At 41.7% G+C, this 23,420-nt stretch overlaps 1 protein-coding gene across 1 annotated transcript in view; it reads left to right on the plus strand.

The window, feature by feature from the left end:
* The window catches only part of LOC101483227 (chloride channel protein 2), a 70,695-nt gene that overhangs the window by 44,700 nt on the left and 2,575 nt on the right, over positions 1–23,420 (plus strand). The window contains exons 13-22 of the mRNA XM_076892065.1: positions 1,007–1,076; positions 12,166–12,276; positions 16,784–16,997; positions 17,528–17,661; positions 18,357–18,553; positions 19,290–19,350; positions 19,681–19,745; positions 20,124–20,162; positions 20,778–20,882; positions 22,565–22,651. Of these exons, the coding sequence (XP_076748180.1) occupies positions 1,007–1,076; positions 12,166–12,276; positions 16,784–16,997; positions 17,528–17,661; positions 18,357–18,553; positions 19,290–19,350; positions 19,681–19,745; positions 20,124–20,162; positions 20,778–20,882; positions 22,565–22,651 (1,083 nt within the window). The remainder of the gene's footprint in view (positions 1–1,006; positions 1,077–12,165; positions 12,277–16,783; positions 16,998–17,527; positions 17,662–18,356; positions 18,554–19,289; positions 19,351–19,680; positions 19,746–20,123; positions 20,163–20,777; positions 20,883–22,564; positions 22,652–23,420) is intronic.

Genomic DNA, 23,420 nt, shown 5'->3' on the forward strand with positions numbered 1-23,420 from the left:
GTTAGCGAGTTACCGCGGATCGCCCCGTGCATTGGGCTGGACGGCGTCAACGTGTTAGCGAGCTAACCGCGCTAACGAGCTAACCGCGCTAACGACATGCAGCCCACAGGGGCTGCACGGCCTAAAATCCTTTCATTTTCTCAAAAATCGACAGCGCGCCTTATGTATGAATTCTGGTTGTGCTTACTGACCGCGAACCGATTTTATGTGGAACACAGCGCTCAGCAATCTGTCAAAAAATGTTTTAATATGACTTTGCTAAGCTACGGAGCTGCACCGCTTGATGGATTGTCGGAGGATTACGGCTACCGGGGAGGAGCCTCGCGGAGTGATACGTACTGTGTGTGTATAAGGACCACAAATGGCACCTGTTCAGAGACGTGGTGCAGCTGTGAAATCTGTCTCTTTGTTATTATGCTCAGCGTCTATTAGTTTACATTTTGACTGCATAATTGTGAGCTTTTTGTTATGCACAAAAACAACATTGTTTTCTTTTATTTATGGACCATGATTATTTAATAAATACTGATAATTTATTTTTGAGTAATTTCTTCATGTACATCTACGCTGTATGTAAATAAAAGTGCCCGTGTGACAGCTGGGACACAGTGTGACTAAGAACTCTCTTTTTGTTCTTAACTTATGGCTTTAAAAAAAAATCGAGATATATATCTTATATCGCCATCCAGGTAAATAATATCGAGATATGAATTTTGGGTCATATCGCCCAGCCCTATCCTGTGTGCACACACTGGCTACAATAAGCCTATAGAAAAGAGCTGTGCAAATTAAAATAACCCTACAGTAAATCTAAAAAACTTTGAGCAGAGTAAAACAGAAATGGCGCATTGAAACCAAATAGGTCAAGGTCTGTATAAAGTAGCATCTGGGTTTAGACTGCGGTCTGCCTTGTGGTGAGCTGGAATCTAGAAACACACCAGATAATACCATGCAGCTCCTGGAATGTCACCCTATTCTTTCTGTTGATGTCTTCTTCTTCTTTTAGTTCTGGATGTGTGCCTTGGCCATCACCATGCCAGTGCCCTATGGAGCCTTCATGCCAGTACTTGTCATTGGTAAGATGTGTGTTTTTCTGTGAAGAAGAACAGATGAAACACATTTGAAGGCGTTAACACAAGGCTCAGGGGTGAACAGTCATTTGCCATGACTGTGAGGGGAGAGAAACAGGATAAAGGCACAGTTGAAGACAGCCAGAGATTAATAAATAAAAATTGTAGTTGTATATATACACATAGAATGAAAAGAAATGGGAAAAAGGAAAGACTCCCCCAGCAGGCTAGACCTAAGGCAGCATAACTAAGGAAGGATTCAGGGTCACCAGCCCTAATGATATGCTTTGGCAAAAAGGAAAGTTTGAAGCCTAATCTTGAAAGTAGAGATGACTAACTGAATGCTTATCAGGGAGTTTTTAGGACATCCAGATAATAACGACTGACAGCATTCCAGCCTAGAAGTAACACATCCATGAATTTGTTTTTCAACATCACTCAGACAAAATATTTGTGTAGCATGTTTAAAAAGTGAATAAAGGCAGACCTATATTTTGTTTAACATGTGCATTGAGTCAGATTCCTCACTGTGTTACTGGAAGTTCAAGTAATGTCATGCATGCCTAGCTGTGAGTAATCACCAGTGGACAAAAGAAGTATTCTTGAAGGGTTTAGCTAGTGGTTGTGTGAAGTTGCTTGCTTGCTGTTTTTACGCCAATACTACAGAAAACATTGTGAATGATTTGGTTACTAGCAGATTGCTGGGGTTGACAGTAGTTTGCAGTAATGATAGTCAAGAAGAAATTGACTTTCCTACAAACATTTGCCAACTACCCATCGAGGAGCACTGAAACTGTAGAGTGGTAAGAAACCTCAAAACAGAGACCTTCAATACTCCTTCAACAGGCATCTCCGACAACGTTAGAGCACTTTTGCAAATATGTGATGTCTTGATAAATCGAGCAGATATTTGAAGTTTACACAGCACCATTCTCGCATGAAAATATCTTAAAAGTTTATTTTGTGACCCAGACAGAGTAATCTTTCAAACTCTGCCACTCTGTGTTCCTCCGCCACTGCCTCGTTTGAGTTTTGGGCGAAATGGATTCTGGGATATTGCATTTCGTCATTTCAAGCTGATGGGCAAGCCATAGGCAACCGTGTCTTGGCTGGCCTCACCCTGGGGACCAGCATGGGTACTGGAGCAGACTGAATGGCAATCCCACCCGAGTAGGTGCGGGTGCAGGAGTAGGCTGGCCTCACATTGGAAGACAGGACAAGCACTGGCAACAGCTGGGCGTCAGCTGTCCCCGCCTGAATAACAGAAATGGGTGCAAAAATGTTTTTGAGCTGAGATTATTTCAATGATTTTGGTGTTTGTGAAGCTGACAGCAAAGTAAGTGAAACTAGAAAAATTTGCATTTCCTGCGAAAATGCAGTGTGGATGCTTAAAGCTGAAGCTGTATGCAAAAAGTAGCTGAAAAAGCTGAAAAGTTGCAGAAATTGTAAAAACTTTGCAGAAGCAAAAGAAGTTTGCTAAAATGGAATAACTTAGCAGAACTGCAATATCTTAGAGGAAACATAATACTTGGCAGAAATACAATAGCATAGCAGAATTTAGCAGAAATATTGTAACTTACCAGAAACATGATAACTTCTCAAACATACAAGAATTTAGGAGAAATAGTATAAGATAACAGAAAGAATATATTTAGCCAAAAATACTTAAACATTACAGAAACACTATGATTTAGAAAAATAGTACAACAGAGCAGAAATATTGTGATTTACCAGAGACACTGTGATGAACTATGAATATTGTAATTTTAAATTAAGACTATGTTTTAGCACAAATATTATAATTTGGCAAAAATACTATAATTTAGCAGAAATACTATATTAAGCACAAATCCTATAAAAAGCAGAAATGGTATGATTAAGCATAAATACTACATTTAGTAGAAATACTTTGTTTTAGCACAAATCCCATAAAAAGCAGAAATACTGTACTATGATTTAGTAGAAAGACTATAATTAATCAGAAATACTAAATTTAGCAGAAATACTATATTAAGCACAAATCCTATGAAAAGCAGAAATAGTATGATTAAGCATAAATACTACATTTAGCAGAAATACTATATTAAGCACAAATCTTATAAAAAGCAGAAATACTATATTAAGCACAAATCCTATAAAAGCAGAAATAGTATATTAAGCACAAATCTTATAAAATAGCAGAAATAGTATGATTTAGCACAATAGTAATAAGTTAAACAGAAAAATTGGAAAAGCAAAATGGACAGCTGAAAAAATGCTGAACATGCTGAGGGTCCCTCAAATATACTTGTTAAATGACAAAAATCTGCAAAAAAATTTATGACAGCCACACAATTACAAATATGTACACATGAGGAAACACACATGCAGAGAGAGAGACACACACAAGATCCAATTCAGTCAACCAGTCTAAATATATTGAATTTGAATCTTACAATGAGATCATCCCATTAAAAGGCTTTCTCTCTCTCTCTCTCTCTCTCTCTCTCTCTCTCTCTCCCTCTCTCTCTGTCACACACACACACACACACACACACACACACAAACACACAGAGGGAGAGAGCTGCTGAATTTGAATCCACCAATCAGAGTGGCTGTGTACTTTTTCCCGCCAAAACAGGTGCTTCTGTTTACACACGCAGCACAGAGAGACACAGGATTATTGCAGTCTATTTCTCATAGTGACGACTCCCCTCAAACAAATGACCATATTTCCTAACTGTAGGGGCTAGAAAGGTCATTCTTACACCGTTTTGTTCAGACGTGATTGGGGAATCTTCAAGTGTTGACAATTTATCATTAAAATATGAATTTTTAGAGATATGTGACATGGATGACTTATTGACTTAGAAGCCACACATTCCCCAATATGCAAATTTGAATGGCTGAGGCCACATATATGATTGGCTGGCTGGGAAGCCGTGCAGGCCCTGATTTGTGGATTTGATTTCCTCAGCCCTGATATGATTGGCTGGCTTAGAAGCCATGAAGGCCCCAATATGCAAATTTGAATGCCTCAGGACACATATATGATTGGCTGGGAAGCCGTGCAGGCCCAGATTTGAAAATTTGAATGTCTCAGTCCTCACAGAGGATTGGCTGCCTGGGGACCTGGCAGAAATATATAGAAATACTATGATTAAGCATAAATACTACATTTAGTAGAAATACTATGTTTTAGCACAAATCCTATAAAAAGCAGAAATACTATAATTTAGCAGAAATGCTATATTAAGCACAAATCCTATAAAAAGCAGAAATACTATATTAGGTACAAATCCTATAAAAAGCAGAAATACTATATTAGGCACAAATCTTATGAAAAGCAGAAATAGTATGATTTAGCAGAAATACTGTATTTAGCACAAGTACCGAAAAGTACCAGAAATACTATGATTTAGCAGAATAGTAATAACTTACAAAATTACAAATATGGAGGCATATTGAAACACAAATGCACAGAGGGACACACAAACACAGGCTCTAATCCAATCAACCAGTCTAACTATATTCAATTTAAATCCTACAATGACATTCTGCCAAATAAGGGCAGGGTCCTCTCTCTCCCACTAAACACACACACACACACACACACACACACACACACACACACACACACACACACAGAGGGAGAGAGCTGCCGAATTTAAATCCACCAATCAGAGTGGCTGTTTACGTTTTCCTGCCAAAACAGGTGCATCTTTTTACACACGCAGCACAGAGAGGCACAGGATTATTGCAGTCTATTTCTCATAGTGACGACTCCCCTCAAACAAATGACCATAATTTCCTAACCGTAGGGGCTAGAGCGGTCATTCTTACACCGTTTTGTTCAGAAGTGATTGGGGAATCTTCAAGTGTTGACAATTTATCATTAAAATATGAATTTTTAGAGATATATGACATGGATGACTTATTGACTTAGAAGCCACGAATTCCCCAATATGCAAATTTGAATGGCTGAGGCCACATATATGATTGGCTGGCTGGGAAGCCGTGCAGGCCCTGATTTGTGGATTTGAATTCCTCAGCCCTGATATGATTGGCTGGCTTAGAAGCCATGAAGGCCCCAATATGCAAATTTGAATGCCTCAGGACACATATATGATTGGCTGGGAAGCCGTGCAGGCCCTGATTTGAAAATTTGAATGTCTCAGTCCTCACAGAGGATTGGCTATCTGGGGACCTGGGGCCTGTTCTTCGTACGTCGCTTACTACATCCAAGATCAAATGACACATCCAAGACCAAACTATCGCGCTAACCGTGAGCTCGCTAATCCGGTTCCCCGAACACACCTGCTGTTGACGATTAGTACAGCTGGACGCAGTAATGTGACATCACTGGGTGTCGTAAAAGGGGCTACGCATCGATAGTAGAAACATTGATCGGCAACCCGCTGATTGGTCGGCGAAAATGTCGAAGGGGCGTGCACGGTATTTTCCGGCAGCAGAGCAAGAACTCTTGATTGAGGGATTTCAGGAGTTTCAGAGTTTAATTAAAACGCAAGAGAACACTGCAAAGGCTGCAAAAGCAAGGAGAGAGGGGCTGGCAGAAAGTTGCTGACAAATCAAACTCGTAGGTAATTTAATAATAATAATAATAATGGATTGGGTTTATATAGCGCTTTCCAAGGCACCCAAAGCGCTGTACGATACCACTATTCATTCACTCCCACATTCACACACTGGTGGAGGCAGCTACGGTTTTAGCCAGGCTGCCATATCGCGCCATCGGCCCCTCTGGCCAACACCAGTTGGTAGGGTAGATCTATCATATGACACTATATTGTCCAATATCATATGGCATTATATTATATTATAATATGTTATATTATATCCCCTTTCACATTAGAGCCACAACAGGACCCACAAGAACATGGGAACAAGTAAAAGTGGAATACAGGAGTATTCTACAGAATGGTAATATTTATCTCTTAGATTGCTTTTCGTCTCTTGGCAAGGTAATACTGGCCTGTAATACTCTGTTAGTTTGTTCATAACAGCAACCAAGAAAAGGGCAGAGGAAAAAAAGACAGGTGGTGGTCCTGCACCCCCTCGTCAACAAGTTGGTTAAGTAAATAATACCCTCACGGGAATATCGATATCTCTCAATGAGCACACTGTCGCGCTGAGCTAAAGGATCCTGTCTATCCCGCAATATACGCTGAATTCTGAGGACTCTCCTTATCAATCTTGCACCTTCCGCAATGGGTTGGTCGCGTATACGGACAGGACATGGCTGCGACAGGCTTCCCAAATCCACCTTCGCTTTTATAGCCGTGGTCTCCCATCTTGATTACACGAAGTAATTTACAATTACTACTCTGAAATATGAATTACATCTGTAATAATCACATACATGTAATAGTTAGTTAATAGTACATTTCCCTTTTTTAGGAAATGACCTGTATGTATCTGTGTGACATCAATAAAAGGATCAAGTGCTGCATTATCTTTAGTTACATTGATGTTATTTATTTATGGTGAAACAGTGGTGGAATATCGCTGTTGCTTTCGTATAAATGAAGCGGACATACCTGCGTGGCCGCGATCTAATCCTGTTTACATAAAGTAAACCTGCTCCTGAGCAGGTTTACGCTTACGGCTCTGTTGCTATGACAGCAAGTCCCGGATGAGCTTCGGGGAACCGAACGATCCAGGATCACGCAAAATCGTCAACAATCTAATCCAGCTAACTTACTTAGCGAGGTACGAAGAACAGGCCCCTGGCAGAAATATATAGAAATACTATGATTAAGCATAAATACTACATTTAGTAGAAATACTATGTTTTAGCACAAATCCTATAAAAAGCAGAAATACTATAATTTAGCAGAAATACTATATTAAGCACAAATCCTATAAAAAGCAGAAATACTATATTAGGTACAAATAATATAAAAAGCAGAAATACTAGTGTTAACAGTGTTAACAATTTATCATTAAAATATGAATTATTAAAGATATTTGACTTGTAATGCACCATAACTGAGTAGAGCGAAGCAAAAACTGCCTTGACTTGCCCTCAAACAACGCTTTCTAACTCTAAATCTATTTGGAGTATCGATATCATTCTTTCACCGTAAGAGACAGCAGGCTTTGGTGAACAATCATGGAAATTTTCAGGTCTCTGTGGAAATCCAACAAAAAGTTATGACAAGAGAAAAAAGTGCTTCATTTCCAGAGTTTGAAATCTGAAGAAATCTGAGCGAAGGACGAATTTCCTACCCTCAAACAAGTCCAACTCATTTCAGAACGGTAATAGGTGAGAAAGAAATTCTTGAATTGTGAGCGTCAGGAGTGTCTGAAGATATACCGGGACAAGCCTCATGTCTTAAAGTCGCTTCGTTAAGGAGATATGACGATTCGAATATGCCTCTCATTACAGAAATCCAGCGATGATTTTGAACAAGCTCTCCATTGACTTTATATGGAGAGTTTTGAGACCTTGTGTTGGTCTGAGGAGATTTGCCAAAATTCTATAAATCCCACAACAATGATAGTGACATTTTCTGAAAGCCAGCAAAAATACCTACGTTTTGATGTATAATTTGTGGAAGTTGAGTGAAAATTGAGCAAGTAGCAAGAAGTTGTTCGGACATGAAGTGAAAATTGCAAAACCTTCAGTGGCACACTGGAAGCCAAGATCATAGCAACCATAACAATGCATGTATTAAACGCATGTATTAACGCATGTATTAAATTTGCATTTAATTTGTCCCATTGAAATGAATGGAAAACTTCCAAAATTCTGCTAAATTTTGCTTGTTTTTGAAACCTAACTACTTCCTCATACTTTCACCTAGAACAACCATTCAAACTTTAAAATGTTCACAAATTATTGGGCTATTCAGGTATGATTCAGCTATTTCAAATCTTTTACCGTTTTACTTTTATGCCTCTTAAAGTTTTCAGTTGCAAAATTGTGATTTTTCACAAAATACATGCGTTCACCAAAGCCTGCTGTCTCTTACGGTGAAAGAATGATATCGATACTCCAAATAGATTTAGAGTTAGAAAGCGTTGTTTGAGGGCAAGTCAAGGCAGTTTTTGCTTCGCTCTACTCAGTTATGGTGCATTACAAGTCAAATATCTTTAATAATTCATATTTTAATGATAAATTGTCAACACTTGAAGATTCCCCAATCACGTCTGAACAAAACGGTGTAAGAATGACCGCTCTAGCCCCTATAGTTAGGAAATGATGGTCATTTGTTTGAGGGGAGTCCTCACTATGAGAAATAGACTGCAATAATCCTGTGTCTCTCTGTGCTGCGTGTGTAAACAGAAGCACCTGTTTTGGCGGGAAGACGTAAACAGCCACTCTGATTGGTGGATTTAAATTTGGCAGCTCTCTCCCTCTGTGTGTGTGTGTGTGTGTGTGTGTGTGTGTGTGTGTGTGTGTGTGTGTGTGTGTGTGTGTGTGTGTGTGTGTGTGTGTGTGTTTAGTGGGAGAGAGAGGACCCTGCCCTTATTTGGCAGCATGTCATTGTAGGATTTAAATTGAATATAGTTAGACTGGTTGACTGGATTAGAGCCTGTGTTTGTGTGTCCCTCTGTGCATTTGTGTTTCAATATGCCTCCATATTTGTAATTTTGTAAGTTATTACTATTCTGCTAAATCATACTATTTCTGCTTTTCATAGGATTTGTGCCTAATATAGTATTTCTGCTAAATATAGTATTTTTGCTTTTTATAGGATTTGTGCCTAATATAGTATTTCTGCTTTTTATAGGATTTGTGCCTAATATAGTATTTCTGCTAAATATAGTATTTCTGCTTTTTATACTATTTGTGCCTAATATAGTATTTCTGCTTTTTATAGGATTTGTGCCTAATATAGTATTTCTGCTTTTTATAGGATTTGTGCCTAATATAGTATTTCTGCTTTTTATAGGATTTGTGCCTAATATAGTATTTCTGCTAAATTATAGTATTTCTGCTTTTTATAGGATTTGTGCTAAAACATAGTATTTCTACTAAATGTAGTATTTATGCTTAATCATAGTATTTCTATATATTTCTGCCAGGTCCCCAGGCAGCCAATCCTCTGTGAGGACTGAGACATTCAAATTTTCAAATCAGGGCCTGCACGGTTTCCCAGCCAATCATATATGTGGTCTGAGGAATACAAATTTGCATATTGGGGCCTTCATGGCTTCTAAGCCAGCCAATCATATCTGAGGGCTGAGGAATTCAAATCCACAAATCAGGGCCTGCACAGCTTCCCAGCCAGCCAATCATGTATGTGGGCTCCAGGCATTCAAATTTGCATATTGGGGAATTCATGGCTTCTAAGTCAACAAGTCATCCATGTCATATATCTCTAAAAATTCATATTTTAATGATAAATTGTCAACACTTGAAGATTCCCCCATCTCTTCTGAACAAAACGGTGTAAGAATGACCCTTCTAGCCTCTACGGTTAGGAAATTATGGTCATTTGTTTGAGGGGAGTCGTCACTATGAGAAATAGACTGCAAAAATCCTGTGTGTCTCTGTGCTGCGTGTGTAAACAGAAGCACCTGTTTTGGCGGGAAAAAGTGCACAGGCTCTCTGATTGGTGGATTCAAATTCAGCAGCTCCCAGGCTGACCTAGAAACTTACTTCTCTCTCCCTGTGTGTGTGTGTGTGTGTGTGTGTGTGTTTGTGTGTGTGTGTGTGTGTGTGTGTGTGTGTGTGTGTGTGTGTGTGTGTGTGTGTGTGTGACAGAGAGAGGGAGAGAGAGAAAGCCTTTTAATGGGATGATCTCATTCTAAGCTTCAAATTCAATATATTTAGACTGGTTGACTGAATTGGATCTTGTGTGTGTGTCTCTCTGTGCATGTGTGTTTCCTTATGTGTACATATTTCTGATTGTGTGGCTGTTATATATTTTTTTTGCTGATTTTTTTCATTTAACAAGTATATTTGAGGGACCCTCAGCATGTTCAGCATTTTTTCAGCTGTCCATTTTGCTTTTCCGATTTTTCTGTTTAACTTATTACTATTGTGCTAAATCATACTATTTCTGCTTTTAATAGGATTTGTGCTTAATATACTCATTCTGCTTTTTATAGGATTTGTGCTTACTATAGTATTTCTGCTAAATGTAGTATTTATGCTTAATCATACTATTTCTATATATTTCTGCCAGGCAGCCAATCCTCTGTGAGGACTCAGACACATATCACATATCAGGGCCTGCACGGCCTCCCAGCCAGCCAATCATATCTGAGGTTTTCCGTTTCCTCTCTCGTCATATCTCAGCGACGGATGTACATAGAGCAATGAAAATCGCAGTCAAAGTACACCAAAGTCCGCTGATTCACCCAGTACAAGTATGCTTCTAGTCCACCTAGTTTTTGAGTTACACAACGTTTTGTAACTCCAAAAAACGGCGTTTTTCGCCTCTCACCGCGATCTAATTCTGACTGCTCATCACCCTGTTTTTCAAAGCGGCTGCTCTCTTTCCCAGTGGCGCAGTTGGCAATGACACGGGTCTGCAAGCCAAAGATCGTGGGTTCGATTCCACCTTGGTCAACATGTTTTTTTCCCTACAAATTAATACACTGTCACAGACCAGTAATTCATATTCATCATTTATTACAATTCTGCAAACTTTTATGATTTTACCAGCTTTTCTAATATGGACCTCACATTCTTGTTAACACTCCATGGCACAAATACTCTTCCCTTTAGGCTATTTCTCCCATTTTAAAGTATTACTCCTCCATAATTGTAATTCTGTTAAATCAAAGTACTTTTACTACATCTTAGTACTTCTGCTCAATCATAGTATTTCTGCTAAATCATACTATTTCTACTATATTATATTTTTCTTTCTAAATATAGCATTTCTGCTATATAATTATATTTCTGCTATGTTATAATATTTGTGCTAAACCAGAGTATTTGTGCGGAAACAGTATTTCTGCCAAATGATAGTATTTCTGTCAAATTATAGTATTTGTGCTAAAACATAGTATTAATTTAAAATTACAATATTCATAGTTCATCACAGTGTCTCCTGTAAATCACAGTATTTCTGCTATGTTGTATTATTTTTCTAAATCATAGTGTTTCTGTAATGTTTAAGTATTTTTGGCTAAATATATTCTTTCTGTTATCTTATACTATTTCTCCTAAATTCTTGTATTTTTGAGAAGTTATGTTTCTGGTAAGTTACAATATTTCTGCTAAGTTCTGCTATGCTATTGTATTTCTGCCAAGTATTATGTTTCCTCTAAGATATTGCAGTTCTGCTAAATTATTACATTTTAGCAATGTTCCTTTGCTTCTGCAAAGTTTTTACAATTTCTGCAACTTTTCAGCTTTTTCAGCTACTTTTTGCATACAGCTTCAGCTTTAAGCATCCACACTGCATTTTCGCAGGAAATGCAAATTTTTCTAGACTGAATGGCAATCCCACCCGAGTAGGTGCGGGTGCAGGAGTAGGCTGCCCTCACATTGGAAGACAGGACAAGCACTGGCAACAGCTGGGCGTCAGCTGTCCCCGCCTGAATAACAGAAATGGGTGCAAGAATGTTTTTGAGCTGAGATTATTTCAATGATTTTGGTGTTTGTGAAGCTGACAGCAAAGTAAGTGAAATTATTGTCTCAGAATTGGACAATGTTCAAGGTGACGTTTAGGTCTTTGAGTCAGCAGAATATATCACTGGGTTTTCTGTTCACCAGCCCGGTGACACTTAACGCACTGTTTCCAGTCCTGTAGAGACTGAGTTCTTGGTTCCCCAGTCGGCCTTTTCCAAGACTAAAATCTGTGAACTCCTTCATTTTCCAGAGTTCTCCAGTGGACCACATTGGAGTCTTTGCAAGGTTCATTTTGGCCCCTGAACCAAAGTTTGACAACCCTATTTTAGATTACTGTAGTGACTGATTCAATAATGATTTCAAAACTCAATACTTTTTTTGTTTTAGATAAGTTTTATATTTTGACTTAGCAATTTATTTTTGTCAGGCTGATGGTGCTCAAGCCACAGCGATTTCAGTTTTCTGTGCACATGTTTGAAAATTCTTGCAAGTCTAAGAACTGCTGATTTTGATAAACAGCCACATACTGATTGTGAATCTCTATCTCCTTCCACATTTCAGGGGCCGGCTTGGGGCGTCTGGTTGGAGAATGCATGGCATACTGGTTCCCGGAAGGCATTCATGCAGGTCATGCTATCTATCCCATAGTGCCAGGAGGCTACGCTGTGGTGGGTAAGTTAGCGACTCTCTCCTGACTACATTCTACTTAAAATGACAAATACTTTCTTTGGTACAAAGTAAATAAAATAACATTCTTAACATTTTGGAGACCCTTGTAGCTCACAAAGAACCCTATGCACACACCTCGGGAGTTTCGTGAATGTTTCAGCACTTTTGCTTTCCAGTGCAGACACTGTAGTGGCGCATGATCTGAACAGAGGATAAAAGAGTCGCCCAGGAGGTAGTAATGAAGAAGGTCAACCAACCACTGTATTGCCAGATACTGCTCGTCCACAGAGCTGTATCTACCTTCCCGCTCAGATAGCTTCTGGCTTATATAAATGACCAGACAGTCAAACCCCCTCACCTGCTGGGACAAAGCTGCCCCAACTTGGAAGGCCTTAAACAGGCAGGGGTCTCAAACTCAAATGAGCCGCAGGCCACTTCTGGCACCGTCATCTCATTGGAGGGCCACTTAAGTGTCCAAGTAGTACAAAAAAACAAAAACACCCACTAATATTTCCTAAAATGTAGTGTGTTGTTTGTTTTATTTAATTCCAAATATTGTGTAACAAGACAAAATTGCAAACATGAAAACAATTTTTTTCTCACTCTTAACTATCTGAATCCTTTCAGTTTCATTTGTCATATGCAAGTTAGCACAGGGTCAGCATTGCAATGAAATGTATTTGACGAGTAGAAGACAGTCACCCAGCAGTATAGCACAGTATAGTACAGTAGTTTCAAATAAACAGCTCTTTCTGGCCAGACACGTGGCAGCACTTTTGCTATTTTGTTTGTATTTAACAAAATAAAAATGCAGGCATAAGCATACACATTAGTTTTCGACTACAAGTGAAAATTTTCCTTCCAAATAAATCTCTCACTGAACTAACACAGCCCTCAACATGTTTGCACTCTCTTGTTACCTCGGCCAGGCCAGTAACTAGCTTTACTTTGCTAGCGAGAGAAAGAAGCGTTGAAAGGCTGCTCCAGCAGAACTTTATTGTTTCGGAGGAAAACACGAACACAGTGTACAGTCGAGTCTTAATAGCTTACTGGGCTCGTCAGGCACTCTTTTTGGCTGCAGTGGTTATTTTTATATTTACATGCTTCCATCTCCCAAGCACCACCTCACCTCCTCTCTGGTCGTGCAACATGGGCAAGATACGATGGCTGTCGTTTTCTCTATCTGAAGGTTGCCTGCAGATACCTCTGTCCAACTGTACACTTCTTTGGGTTGGCTAAGAGCCCCACCTGCCTCAGGCACTCCAGGACCATGGACTTCCATTGCATATGCTCCGCCGAAAACTGATCTGGTCTGTAGCTGTCCAAATGGAAATATTGGCTTCAGGCCCACTCCAACGTTCGAGCGGGGAGCTAGGGCTGGGCGATGTGACCCAAAATTCATATCTCGATATTTTTTAGCTGGATGGCGATATAAGATATATATCTCGATTTTTTTTTTTTAAGTTTTAAGTTTTAAGTTAAGAACAAAAAGAGTTCTAGTCACACTGTGTCCCAGCTGTCACACGGGCACTTTTATTTACATACAGCGTAGATGTACATGAAGAAATTACTCAAAAATAAATTATCAGCATTTATTAAATAATCATGGTCCATAAATAAAAGAAAACAATGTTGTTTTTGTGCATAACAAAAAGCTCACAATTGTGCAGTCAAAATGTAAACTGATAGACGCTGAGCATAATAACAAAGAGACAGATTTCACAGCTGCACCACGTCTCTGAACAGGTGCCATTTGTGGTCCTTATACACACACAGTACGTATCACTCCGCGAGGCTCCTCCCCGGTAGCCGTAATCCTCCGACAATCCATCAAGCGGTGCAGCTCCGTAGCTTAGCAAAGTCATATTAAAACATTTTTTGACAGATTGCTGAGCGCTGTGTTCCACATAAAATCGGTTCGTGGTCAGTAAGCACAACCAGAATTCATACATAAGGCGCGCTGATTTTCCGCTTTCATCTTGTCTTTTTTTTTTTTTTTTCTGCCTGTCCCGTTTGGCTCTTTTGCCATCAGAATTGTTGTCTAAAGGCAAAGAAAGATGCCCAACGGATTTACTTTACCAAATTGACCATCCCAGCCTTGCCGTAATGGTCCATTTGATTCACCTTTTATTGTTTATTTTATTTTCACTTGCTGAATACGGGACAGACTTGACTGGGGGAAAGAAGGGGAGAAAGAAAGAGGGAAAGAGAAACAGCTGAGAAGAGGGACGGGGGAGAAGGGCAAAAAAGAAAACCAACAGAATGAGCAGAAAAAAAAAATATATCGATCACCTGGATCACCTGTTGAGAAAGAAAAAAGAAAACAAGCAGAAGAGAACAAGAGTAATAGAATAAACAACATCACAATGATGAAGCAGGTATGGAGGAGATCAAAACTCCAGACATCCAGAGGCCCCCAGAACACAAGAGACCAAGGAAGACCAACAGAGGGGCAGCCGCGCCACTGTCCCAGTAAGAGCTGAGGAGAGTCCCAGATGAGGGCTCACTCAGCAGCCGCGGAGCAGAAGCCAGGGGGAGTTGCAGTGACGCGCCCGTGAGCTCCGCCGGCAGCCAGCTGTGCCTGAGTGACCGAGCCCCAGGCCGAGAGGCCGAGGGCACCCCACCTCCGAAGTGGCCCGAGCGAGCCCCAGGCTCCAGGCCCCGATAAGCGGCCGCCAAGGAGTGAGCCGGTGTGTACCTGGACGCCCATCCCCGGACACAAAGAACCACCAACGCACCGATGTCTGAGGGAGTCCGCCACTGGCAGGGGAAGTGGTGGTGGGTGGAGATAGGCCTCCAAACCTTGGAGGGCCTGAGATGTCCCCAGAGAGGTGGCACCTGACACCCAACCTGACATATAGACACAGACATACAGGCACACACATATACAAACATCCATTCCCACCCTCATGCTCTCATATGCACTTACTCCACACTCAACCAACGTGGAGACAGACATAAAGAGACGCTGTACACACGATCACACTCCCCAAGCGTACTCTAAGCCCCGGGTATAGGTACCCTTGCCCCTGGAGGGGGGAACTGCACCCAGACCCAGGTGGTGTTATCCTTTTCCCTGCGGTGGGGGGAGGCAGACCGCCCCGACTCCGCAGCAGCAGGGAGGCCCCACACTCCAGACCGCAGTCGGACGGCCAACTCCTCCTCCTAGCCCCCCCGCTCCAGCAGGTCGCAGAGAATGGGGGTGAGAGAAGACTCCAAACCTCCCTCCACCCGCTCATTGTAGTGTTGATGCATGTGTGTTCTAAGGTGCATTTAAAACCCAGGAGGGCATGGAGCTACCTGCCAGAGAGCAGCAGGTAAGCGCATAGCCCCTCCTGCTAGCCCTCAATGTCTACGTGTATTTAACCTTGAGAGGTGGGCAACGACGCCAGGTGGTGTACACCCTGATGGTAATTTGGACTCCGTGTATCGTGCCCACCCCCAAGATCCTATATGTATGTGTAATGAGAGTGTGAGTAATGTGAATGTCTAAGTTGTGAGATAAAATTGAGGCAGAGGCAGCCAGAAGGGGACGGGGGATGGGGGCGGGGGGGGGGGGGGGGGGGGGGGGTAGCCTCCTCTGCACCCTGGTGACATACCCCTACTCCAAGGCCCTGCATGTGTGGGTGGTTGTGGTGGAGCGGGAAGAGGGAGGCAGCTGGAGAATCTTGTCATTGCCTGCAGGTGAAGCTATGGGGGAGGGGGAGTTGTGTTCAGTGAAGGAGAGGCGAGGCCGAATAACGTTGCGTAGAGACAAAAGTGGACGAAAGACAGGCAAACCTGCAGCTCCACAAGTATAATTATAACGTAACATAGACTATATCAATATAAACGATATTGTCACATCTTATATCTCGTATGAAAATATATCGATATTTTTAAAAAAACTCGATATTTCGCCCAACCCTACGGGGAGCCCCTCCACAAAGTGTTCGAGTACCCCCGTCTCCACCAGAGCCAGGGCCGGGCCACAACTATAGGGCGGTAGTCACCTGGCAACTGCGCCAAACAAGGCGTCTGGCATAAGAGTACGGCCGGTCCTCATGCCCCGTCAAGTCTCCTGTGAATCGTTGGAGGTGGTCCTTCAGTGTGAGCTCCAGCTGGTCAACATTTTCCCATTGGCCATCTGCAAAACAACCCCTTGCCATCACAGGTGAGCTGAGAGCCGCCAGCTGAGCTTCCTCATCAGCAGAGGCAGCAGCCACAGTGTCCAATCTTCCTTAAGTGCACCCTCTCCCATGTGGTATAGAGTCACCTCCACATTGGGAGTAGTGGTGGTGCCAGCAAGGAGCCAACCCTACAGCTAGGCTCTCCACCACATCCATCTGGCACTTGGACTAGTCCTGCAGAAGGCCACGAAAGTCACGCTGTATGGTCACCATTTGAACTAGTGCCTCAACTGGCTAGGCTAGTTGTTGGTCTGCCATGCTGCAACTGGGTTTTTGGCACAACTGTAGCACACAAACATTTAAGCAGTAATTTCTCTCGCTGTTCCTCTTCCCAACAAAAGGTGCTGCAGCTTTGTCCGGAGCAGTCAGCCACTCATTTTCCACCGTGGTCATGGTGCTTGAGTTGACTGGACAGATCTCCCACCTTCTGCCGGCCCTGATAGCAGTGGTCCTGGCCAACCTTGTGGCCCAGTCCCTGCAGCCCTCCATCTATGACTCCATCATCAAGATAAAGAAGCTTCCCTATCTCCCAGAGCTGGGCTGGGGTCAGCACGAGTATGTATACACTGGAGAAACACAAGCACACAACTGTCATGATAAATAGGTTTTGGCCTTTTGAAAAACTAGAAGTGGGAAACGTCAAACAAGAATAATTTTAACTGTTTAATTATTAAAAGCTAATAATAACTGCCCCCCAAAAAAACAAACAAACAAAAAACTAACGTATTACGTAGGTAATTAAGAACATTTGGAAATGCTTGAAATCAATGTACATAAACAATACTAAGTTAATATCTGATCAGGTATTTGGTGACTGAAATGATACAAACTTCATAAAGTTGTCTTCTTCGATGTTCAAGTCGAAGCTGGTCAGTCACAGCGGTTGGCTGCTCCTCATTGGGCCCGATTCTCCTCCCATTAAAATGGAGCTGCATGGAATTAAACAAGAATCTATAAAAAAAAAATCTTCCTACAGAACTTTGTTGCTGCCATTTATTTCCCTAAAAGCATGCTCATGTTTTTCCTACTCTCGCGAGTCCTTCCTATCTACAGCAGATTAATAATCCTCTCCGTTCTCATTTCAGGGTGTATAACATTCGTGTGGAGGACATTATGGTGCGCGACGTGCAGTACATCACACTCAGCTGCAGCTACAGAGACTTGCTAAACATCCTAATGAAAAGTCGACTAAAGGCTCTACCCCTGCTCACATCAGCTGGTAAGTCACTGCTACACACTGTGATGTTCATATAATAACTCACTACCCCCATGAATAAACACATACATGAACAATAGATACGTCTGTTTTTAACATGACTTTATCTATTAGAATCGACGATGTGTTGCACTGCATGAGGCAAATGGTGGTCACACCAGATACTGACCGGTTCTGGGTCCCCAGACCCCCAATAGCGCAAAAAACTGCACATTCCAGGGTGGCCTTTTGTTGTGGGCAGTCTGAGGTACACCTGTGCACTACTCATGATGTCAGATCAGCATCCTGATGTGGCACACCTGTGAGGTGGGATGGATTATCTCAATATAGCAGATGTCCCCACTACCACACATTTGGACTGATTTGTGACCACTGTTTGGGAGGGATGGTTATATTGTGTATCTGGAATGAATTTTAGGTCTCTACGTCCATCCCATGGGGAATGGGAGCAGTAACAAAGGTGTTGCGTTTATATTTTTGTTGAGTGTAAGAGGCAACTGTACAAGTGGAGGACGAAAGAAAAAGAAGCAGGCCTAAAAAATATATATATGTGACCTTAAGAAAGAGGACATGCCTCAAGGACATGGTTGGGATCGCCACAGTTAGCTCACTCCTTATTTCTAAAACAAGTTTACACACTCTTCCCTTATCTCACATAAAAACCTGCTCCTTCGCCCCTTTTTATCCTCCTCTCCCAGAGTCAATGATCCTGTTGGGTTCCATTGAGCGTACCCAGCTCCAGTCGCTGCTCTCGCAGCAGCTCAGCTGTGCCAGACGTCTGCAGTGCATCAAAGAACGAGGCGCTGAGGCGAAGAAGCTCCTCTCCACTGAGTCGAACCCACCCAGCAATAACAACAGCAGCCTGCAGACAGGCCCGGAGGAAGGCCACATCCAGGTGAGAGGTCACAGGAGGACGCATGCTTTGTGAAAGGAGCTCTAATATGAGTGACAGATTCAACATTTTCTTTCACCTGAAACTTTAGACTTATCTGCATGTTTGTTATGTTCACCCATTCACCTGCTCATGCTTCATTGTTTTTTTCCTCAGTTCTCACTCTTCCTCTCGCTCCACACCCCGTCTGGTCCATTGCTTGCTCATAGCAATTGTTGTGTATCAAAGTGTTGAATTGAATGAATGCACGAGGTCATTTCTGTGTTTGCAGAGGAAATAAACTGAAATTGGCAGACAGGTTGCAGATAGATGTCTATAGATGAAAGATGTTTTGTTGCAGCTGCTGCACTGCATTGCTTAACATGAGTGAGTGGCTAAGCAGAACGTCCTCAGGCATGGATGTGGAAGTCGAGCAGTCTGCTGTGATACTGTCTGCTTTTGATTTGATATTGTCTGATATGTTGATAAGCATATTTTCTTGGCAAAACATGATTTTTTTTTCTGGCCTTTTCAAAAATCCTCAGTATACGTAGAGAAGATGTTGTCAGGGAAAGGAAAGTCAGCAGGGGGACTGACTGAGGTCATACATTTGAGGCCAGACTAATATGAGAATTCTTAGTGTAGCTCTGGTGCTGCAGGTTTGCTCTCTTCATTCGTGTGCTCGTGTTTCTGTTGCATCAGCCCACAGTAGTGCACGTGATTGTGATTTTGTTTAATCAGTCTGTGTGTGTGTGTGTAGGTCACTAATGAGGAGCTGAACCCGCCGCCTGTGGTGGAGCGACCCACTGAGCTTTCCAACAGTAAGAACTACACTTACCTGTGCAAATACATGCACACAGCAGAGTTTCAGAAGACCAGATTGATGTGGCTCGAAACAAAAGGAAATAGAAATTCAATAGAAGTGTGGGTTTTGCTCTCTCTGTTCCTTATGTGACGAGCAGCTCCTGAAACTGTTTGAATTAAATAGGTATAAACACACTGGTTTTTCTAGCTCACACTTTAAATGTTTGCTTTGTGGCCACTGATTAAAAATACAAGACAAACCAGCTAATTTCACTCCCTGAGCTCACTAAGCTGGACCTCCTGACTATGTTGCGGTTTGTGCGTCTGTGTCTCTGTCTCTGATGCAGGCTCACGAGATGAATCAGGAGTCACACTGAGAAGCATTTTCTGTGCTAGTTCAGATGCAGAAGAGGTAAGAGAGTGACATCCCACCCACACACCCACACTTCCACCCTGCAGAAAGGTGTCCTAACATAGCCCGTCTCACTCAGACCTCTGGAGTATTTTGGCAGATTGCTGCAAAGCACAGCGTTGGTAGTTTGACACTGGACGTCATCATCAAACAGCATCAGCTTTAAGTTGCAATGTTGATGTCCTTGTAGTCACTCATTCAGTGACTCATGTCATTTTGTCCATCTTCTGTGCACAGACATAGTGCTAAATGTTTATGGAGGTAACAACCTGCTGAGGGCTGTTGTTTGCCTTTACCTGTGTTTGTGGCATTCACACTGAGTTGTGTTATTGGGTTCAGTGTACACGCTGACTATCGTTGCTTTCTGTTGCTTCTCAGGTACAAGATGATCGAGATGTTCAAGATCCCACTAGTGAGGTAAGATGTTCAGACAATCCACACAGACAGAGCAACCAATGAGCAGATCACAAGCGGTCGCAGTAGAGTGTTCGTTGCTCTGGGACATGAGAAAATGGGGGGACTACAAAGGTTTCCACCCAGCCCCCTGTTCAGATTTAGAAATGAGGAATTCTCTTGGATAAGAGGCGAAACATCTTCAAAAACAAGAGTTTGAAAAGAAGGTGATGGAACTGTTTTCAGATTGTCTTAAATGGTAAATGGCCTGTATTTGTATAGCGCTTTTCTAGTCTCTAAGGACCCCAAAGCGCTTTACACATCCAGTCATCCACACATTCACACACTGGTGATGGCAGCTACATTGTAGCCACAGCCACCCTGGGGCGCACTGACAGAGGCGAGTCTTAGCCAGCAGTGTGACAGCAAATTGCTCTGTTGGTGTTTAAGATAAGATGAGGCCTAATTATTCAAAAAATACACTTTAGGCCAAGAATGACAGGTTGTATTACTGTAAGCGAATCATTTATTACAAACTAAAGTCATCTTAAGGGAAAATAATGTAGATCACTAACTGCTATGAAGTGATCAATCCAACACGGGATGCTGAAAAGGAGTTTCACTCTTGTTGACTTGCAGATTACAGACTGGGAGGCAAGGCAACTTGATGAGAGGGTCAACTTCAACAACTGCAAGATTAACCCTGCCCTGATCCAGCTGCTGGAGTGTACATCACTGCATAAGGTTTGAATTCTGAATACTGCGACAGTCAGTCTGTATGTGTCTGTAAATGGTAAATGGTAAATGGCCTGTATTTATATAGCGCCTTACTAGTCCCTAAGGACCCCAAAGCGCTTTACATATCCAGTCATCCACCCATTCACACACACATTCACACACTGGTGATGGCAGCTACATTGTAGCCACAGCCACCCTGGGGCGCACTGACAGAGGCGAGGCTGCCGGACACTGGCGCCACCGGGCCCTCTGACCACCACCAGTAGGCAACGGGTGAAGTGTCTTGCCCAAGGACACAACGACCGAGACTGTCCAAGCCAGGGCTCGAACCGGCAACCTTCCGATTACAAGACGAACTCCCAACTCTTGAGCCACGAACGCTGTCACAGTGACAGCAGTATTTTCCAGTGTTTTAGGGTTAGGGGACAACGGTTGACTTGTATTTGATCCTTTAAAGAACGTACGTATGATTTAAAATGATAAATTAATGCAAGGTGACCTAAAATGAAAAGATCCACAAACAGTTTGACAGAACAAAATGTATATATTACATCCTATATATAATATTATAATACATATATAATATTACATCATGTCTACATATACACACTGCAATTTCAAACTGCACCATTTCTGTTACTTTCAAAATAAGTGTATTCCATAACAAAGCAATTGTGGCAAATATTTTTTGCCGACTGGGTGATGGCTCAACGTTGTCCTAACAATGATCAATTAGAGAAAAACAAAGATTTGATGTTATAAGAGCAAAGTGAAAAAACAAAGGAAAAACAAATACATCTCAGATACAGATCAACTGCAAAGAAAAGGAAAAAGAATAACTATTGTTTTGCTGAAAAAGGAAGGTCCTTATGAAAACTACTAACTCCAAAACCAGCATGTGTCATTAACCAATATTAGTGCCTTCACAGATGTGTGCTAATGGTCCTCATCGAGCTGCCACTTTAACTGTCTGCTAACAGCCCTCGGTTATAGACAAACGTGACCACGACTGAGAAGTCAACAGATTCTGCCTTTTAAAGTTGAAAGACATCATCCAACTTTCAGCACCACTTATTTAAAGATTTAAGTCGGTGTATACTTTTGAACACGTGTGGAGAAAATCCTAAACAGATCTGAACTTGTGCACCCAGTTCCTGCTTTTTAATTAAAGACGCTGCTCAATCATTCAACAGTTCAAAGAAACCATTAAAAGCCACCATGATATTCATGCTCATGATGAGTGTTGTAAACTACTGACCACAGTTGTATGTATGCTAACCGCAGCCCATATTACTGCCTCACTAAACTTAACAAAATAGTAGCCTATATTACTTCCGTAACACACATAATACACCCAATAAAATCCTGTGTGCAGGTCACATGTGCAGATTAAACAAATGTGTTTTGATTAGCTTCAAACATTTCTTAAAGCCATCAAGTAGAGTTAATAGAGAGTCTTCTGTCCACAGGTGTACACGGCTTTGTTAAGCATGTCGGTTCCCACTCGCAAATTTCCCACAGTGGAAAAAAAAAAATCCCATTTAGCTGAAAATGTGACAGGTTGAATGACTCAAATGTGATTAGATATTGGTGAAGTTTGGATAATTAAGATCAGTGGTGCATTTTCCAAACTGGACTTTAGGTAAGAAGAAAGTTTTTACCTACAGACCTCTGCTGTTTTCCTACAGACCTACACCATCTTCTCTCTGCTGGGCCTCGACCACGCCTACGTCACCAGGATCGGACGCCTCATCGGGGTGGTTTCCATCAAAGAAGTAATAGTCTCTCTTTACAGGACTTTTGGGGTGTATGGGTTTGATCACTTAATCAGCTGCGCTCCACCAGCAGAGCTGGTAAAAGTACAGACATTCTGTACTCAAGCAGAAGTACAAATACTACTATTAAAAAATATTACTGTAAAAGTTGAAGTACAGAATCAACTTCTTTACTCCAGTAAAAGTAAAAACGTACAGGCTCTGAAAAGCTCTTTGGAGGATGTTTCTGTTTCTGTGCAAAGCTAACTGAACCTTGTGCTATATTAGCATAATATTAAAATAATATCAGTAGATTTTAATACAAACTTTATTAAACTCTAAATATTCTCATCTTGAATCAGAAGTAAATAGAAAGCAGCTCTATTTTCTTATGCCTACATTATAGTTGGGGACTGTAAACAGGGAAATGTGCACCGTCAGAGGTTAAAGTGGGGGAAACTAAACTAAACTAAACTGGTTGTAATGGTTCAGTGTGGGGAAAAGAATCAAACTCACATTCATTTCCAGTAGATTTTCTTAGTGTACAGGCTGTGATCAGCGGAGCTGCTGACACACCTGGATTCAACCAGATGTTTCCTGCACTGACTCTACACTGTTTATGCCGCCTTTACGTTAGACTGGATGAAGTTGGTGTGAAGGTGGAATTCAGTGAATGAATCTGTGCTACACTGTGAGCTAACTGTGACCACGAAACACAGCCACTGTGCAGCAGTCACTGTTCTTTACTTTAAACCAATCACAGTGCAGCAAACTAACCTGTTTATCCTGC

This window comes from Maylandia zebra, linkage group LG14 (genome assembly GCF_041146795.1).
Source record: "Maylandia zebra isolate NMK-2024a linkage group LG14, Mzebra_GT3a, whole genome shotgun sequence".
In the NCBI taxonomy this organism is placed as follows: Eukaryota; Metazoa; Chordata; class Actinopteri; order Cichliformes; family Cichlidae; genus Maylandia; species Maylandia zebra.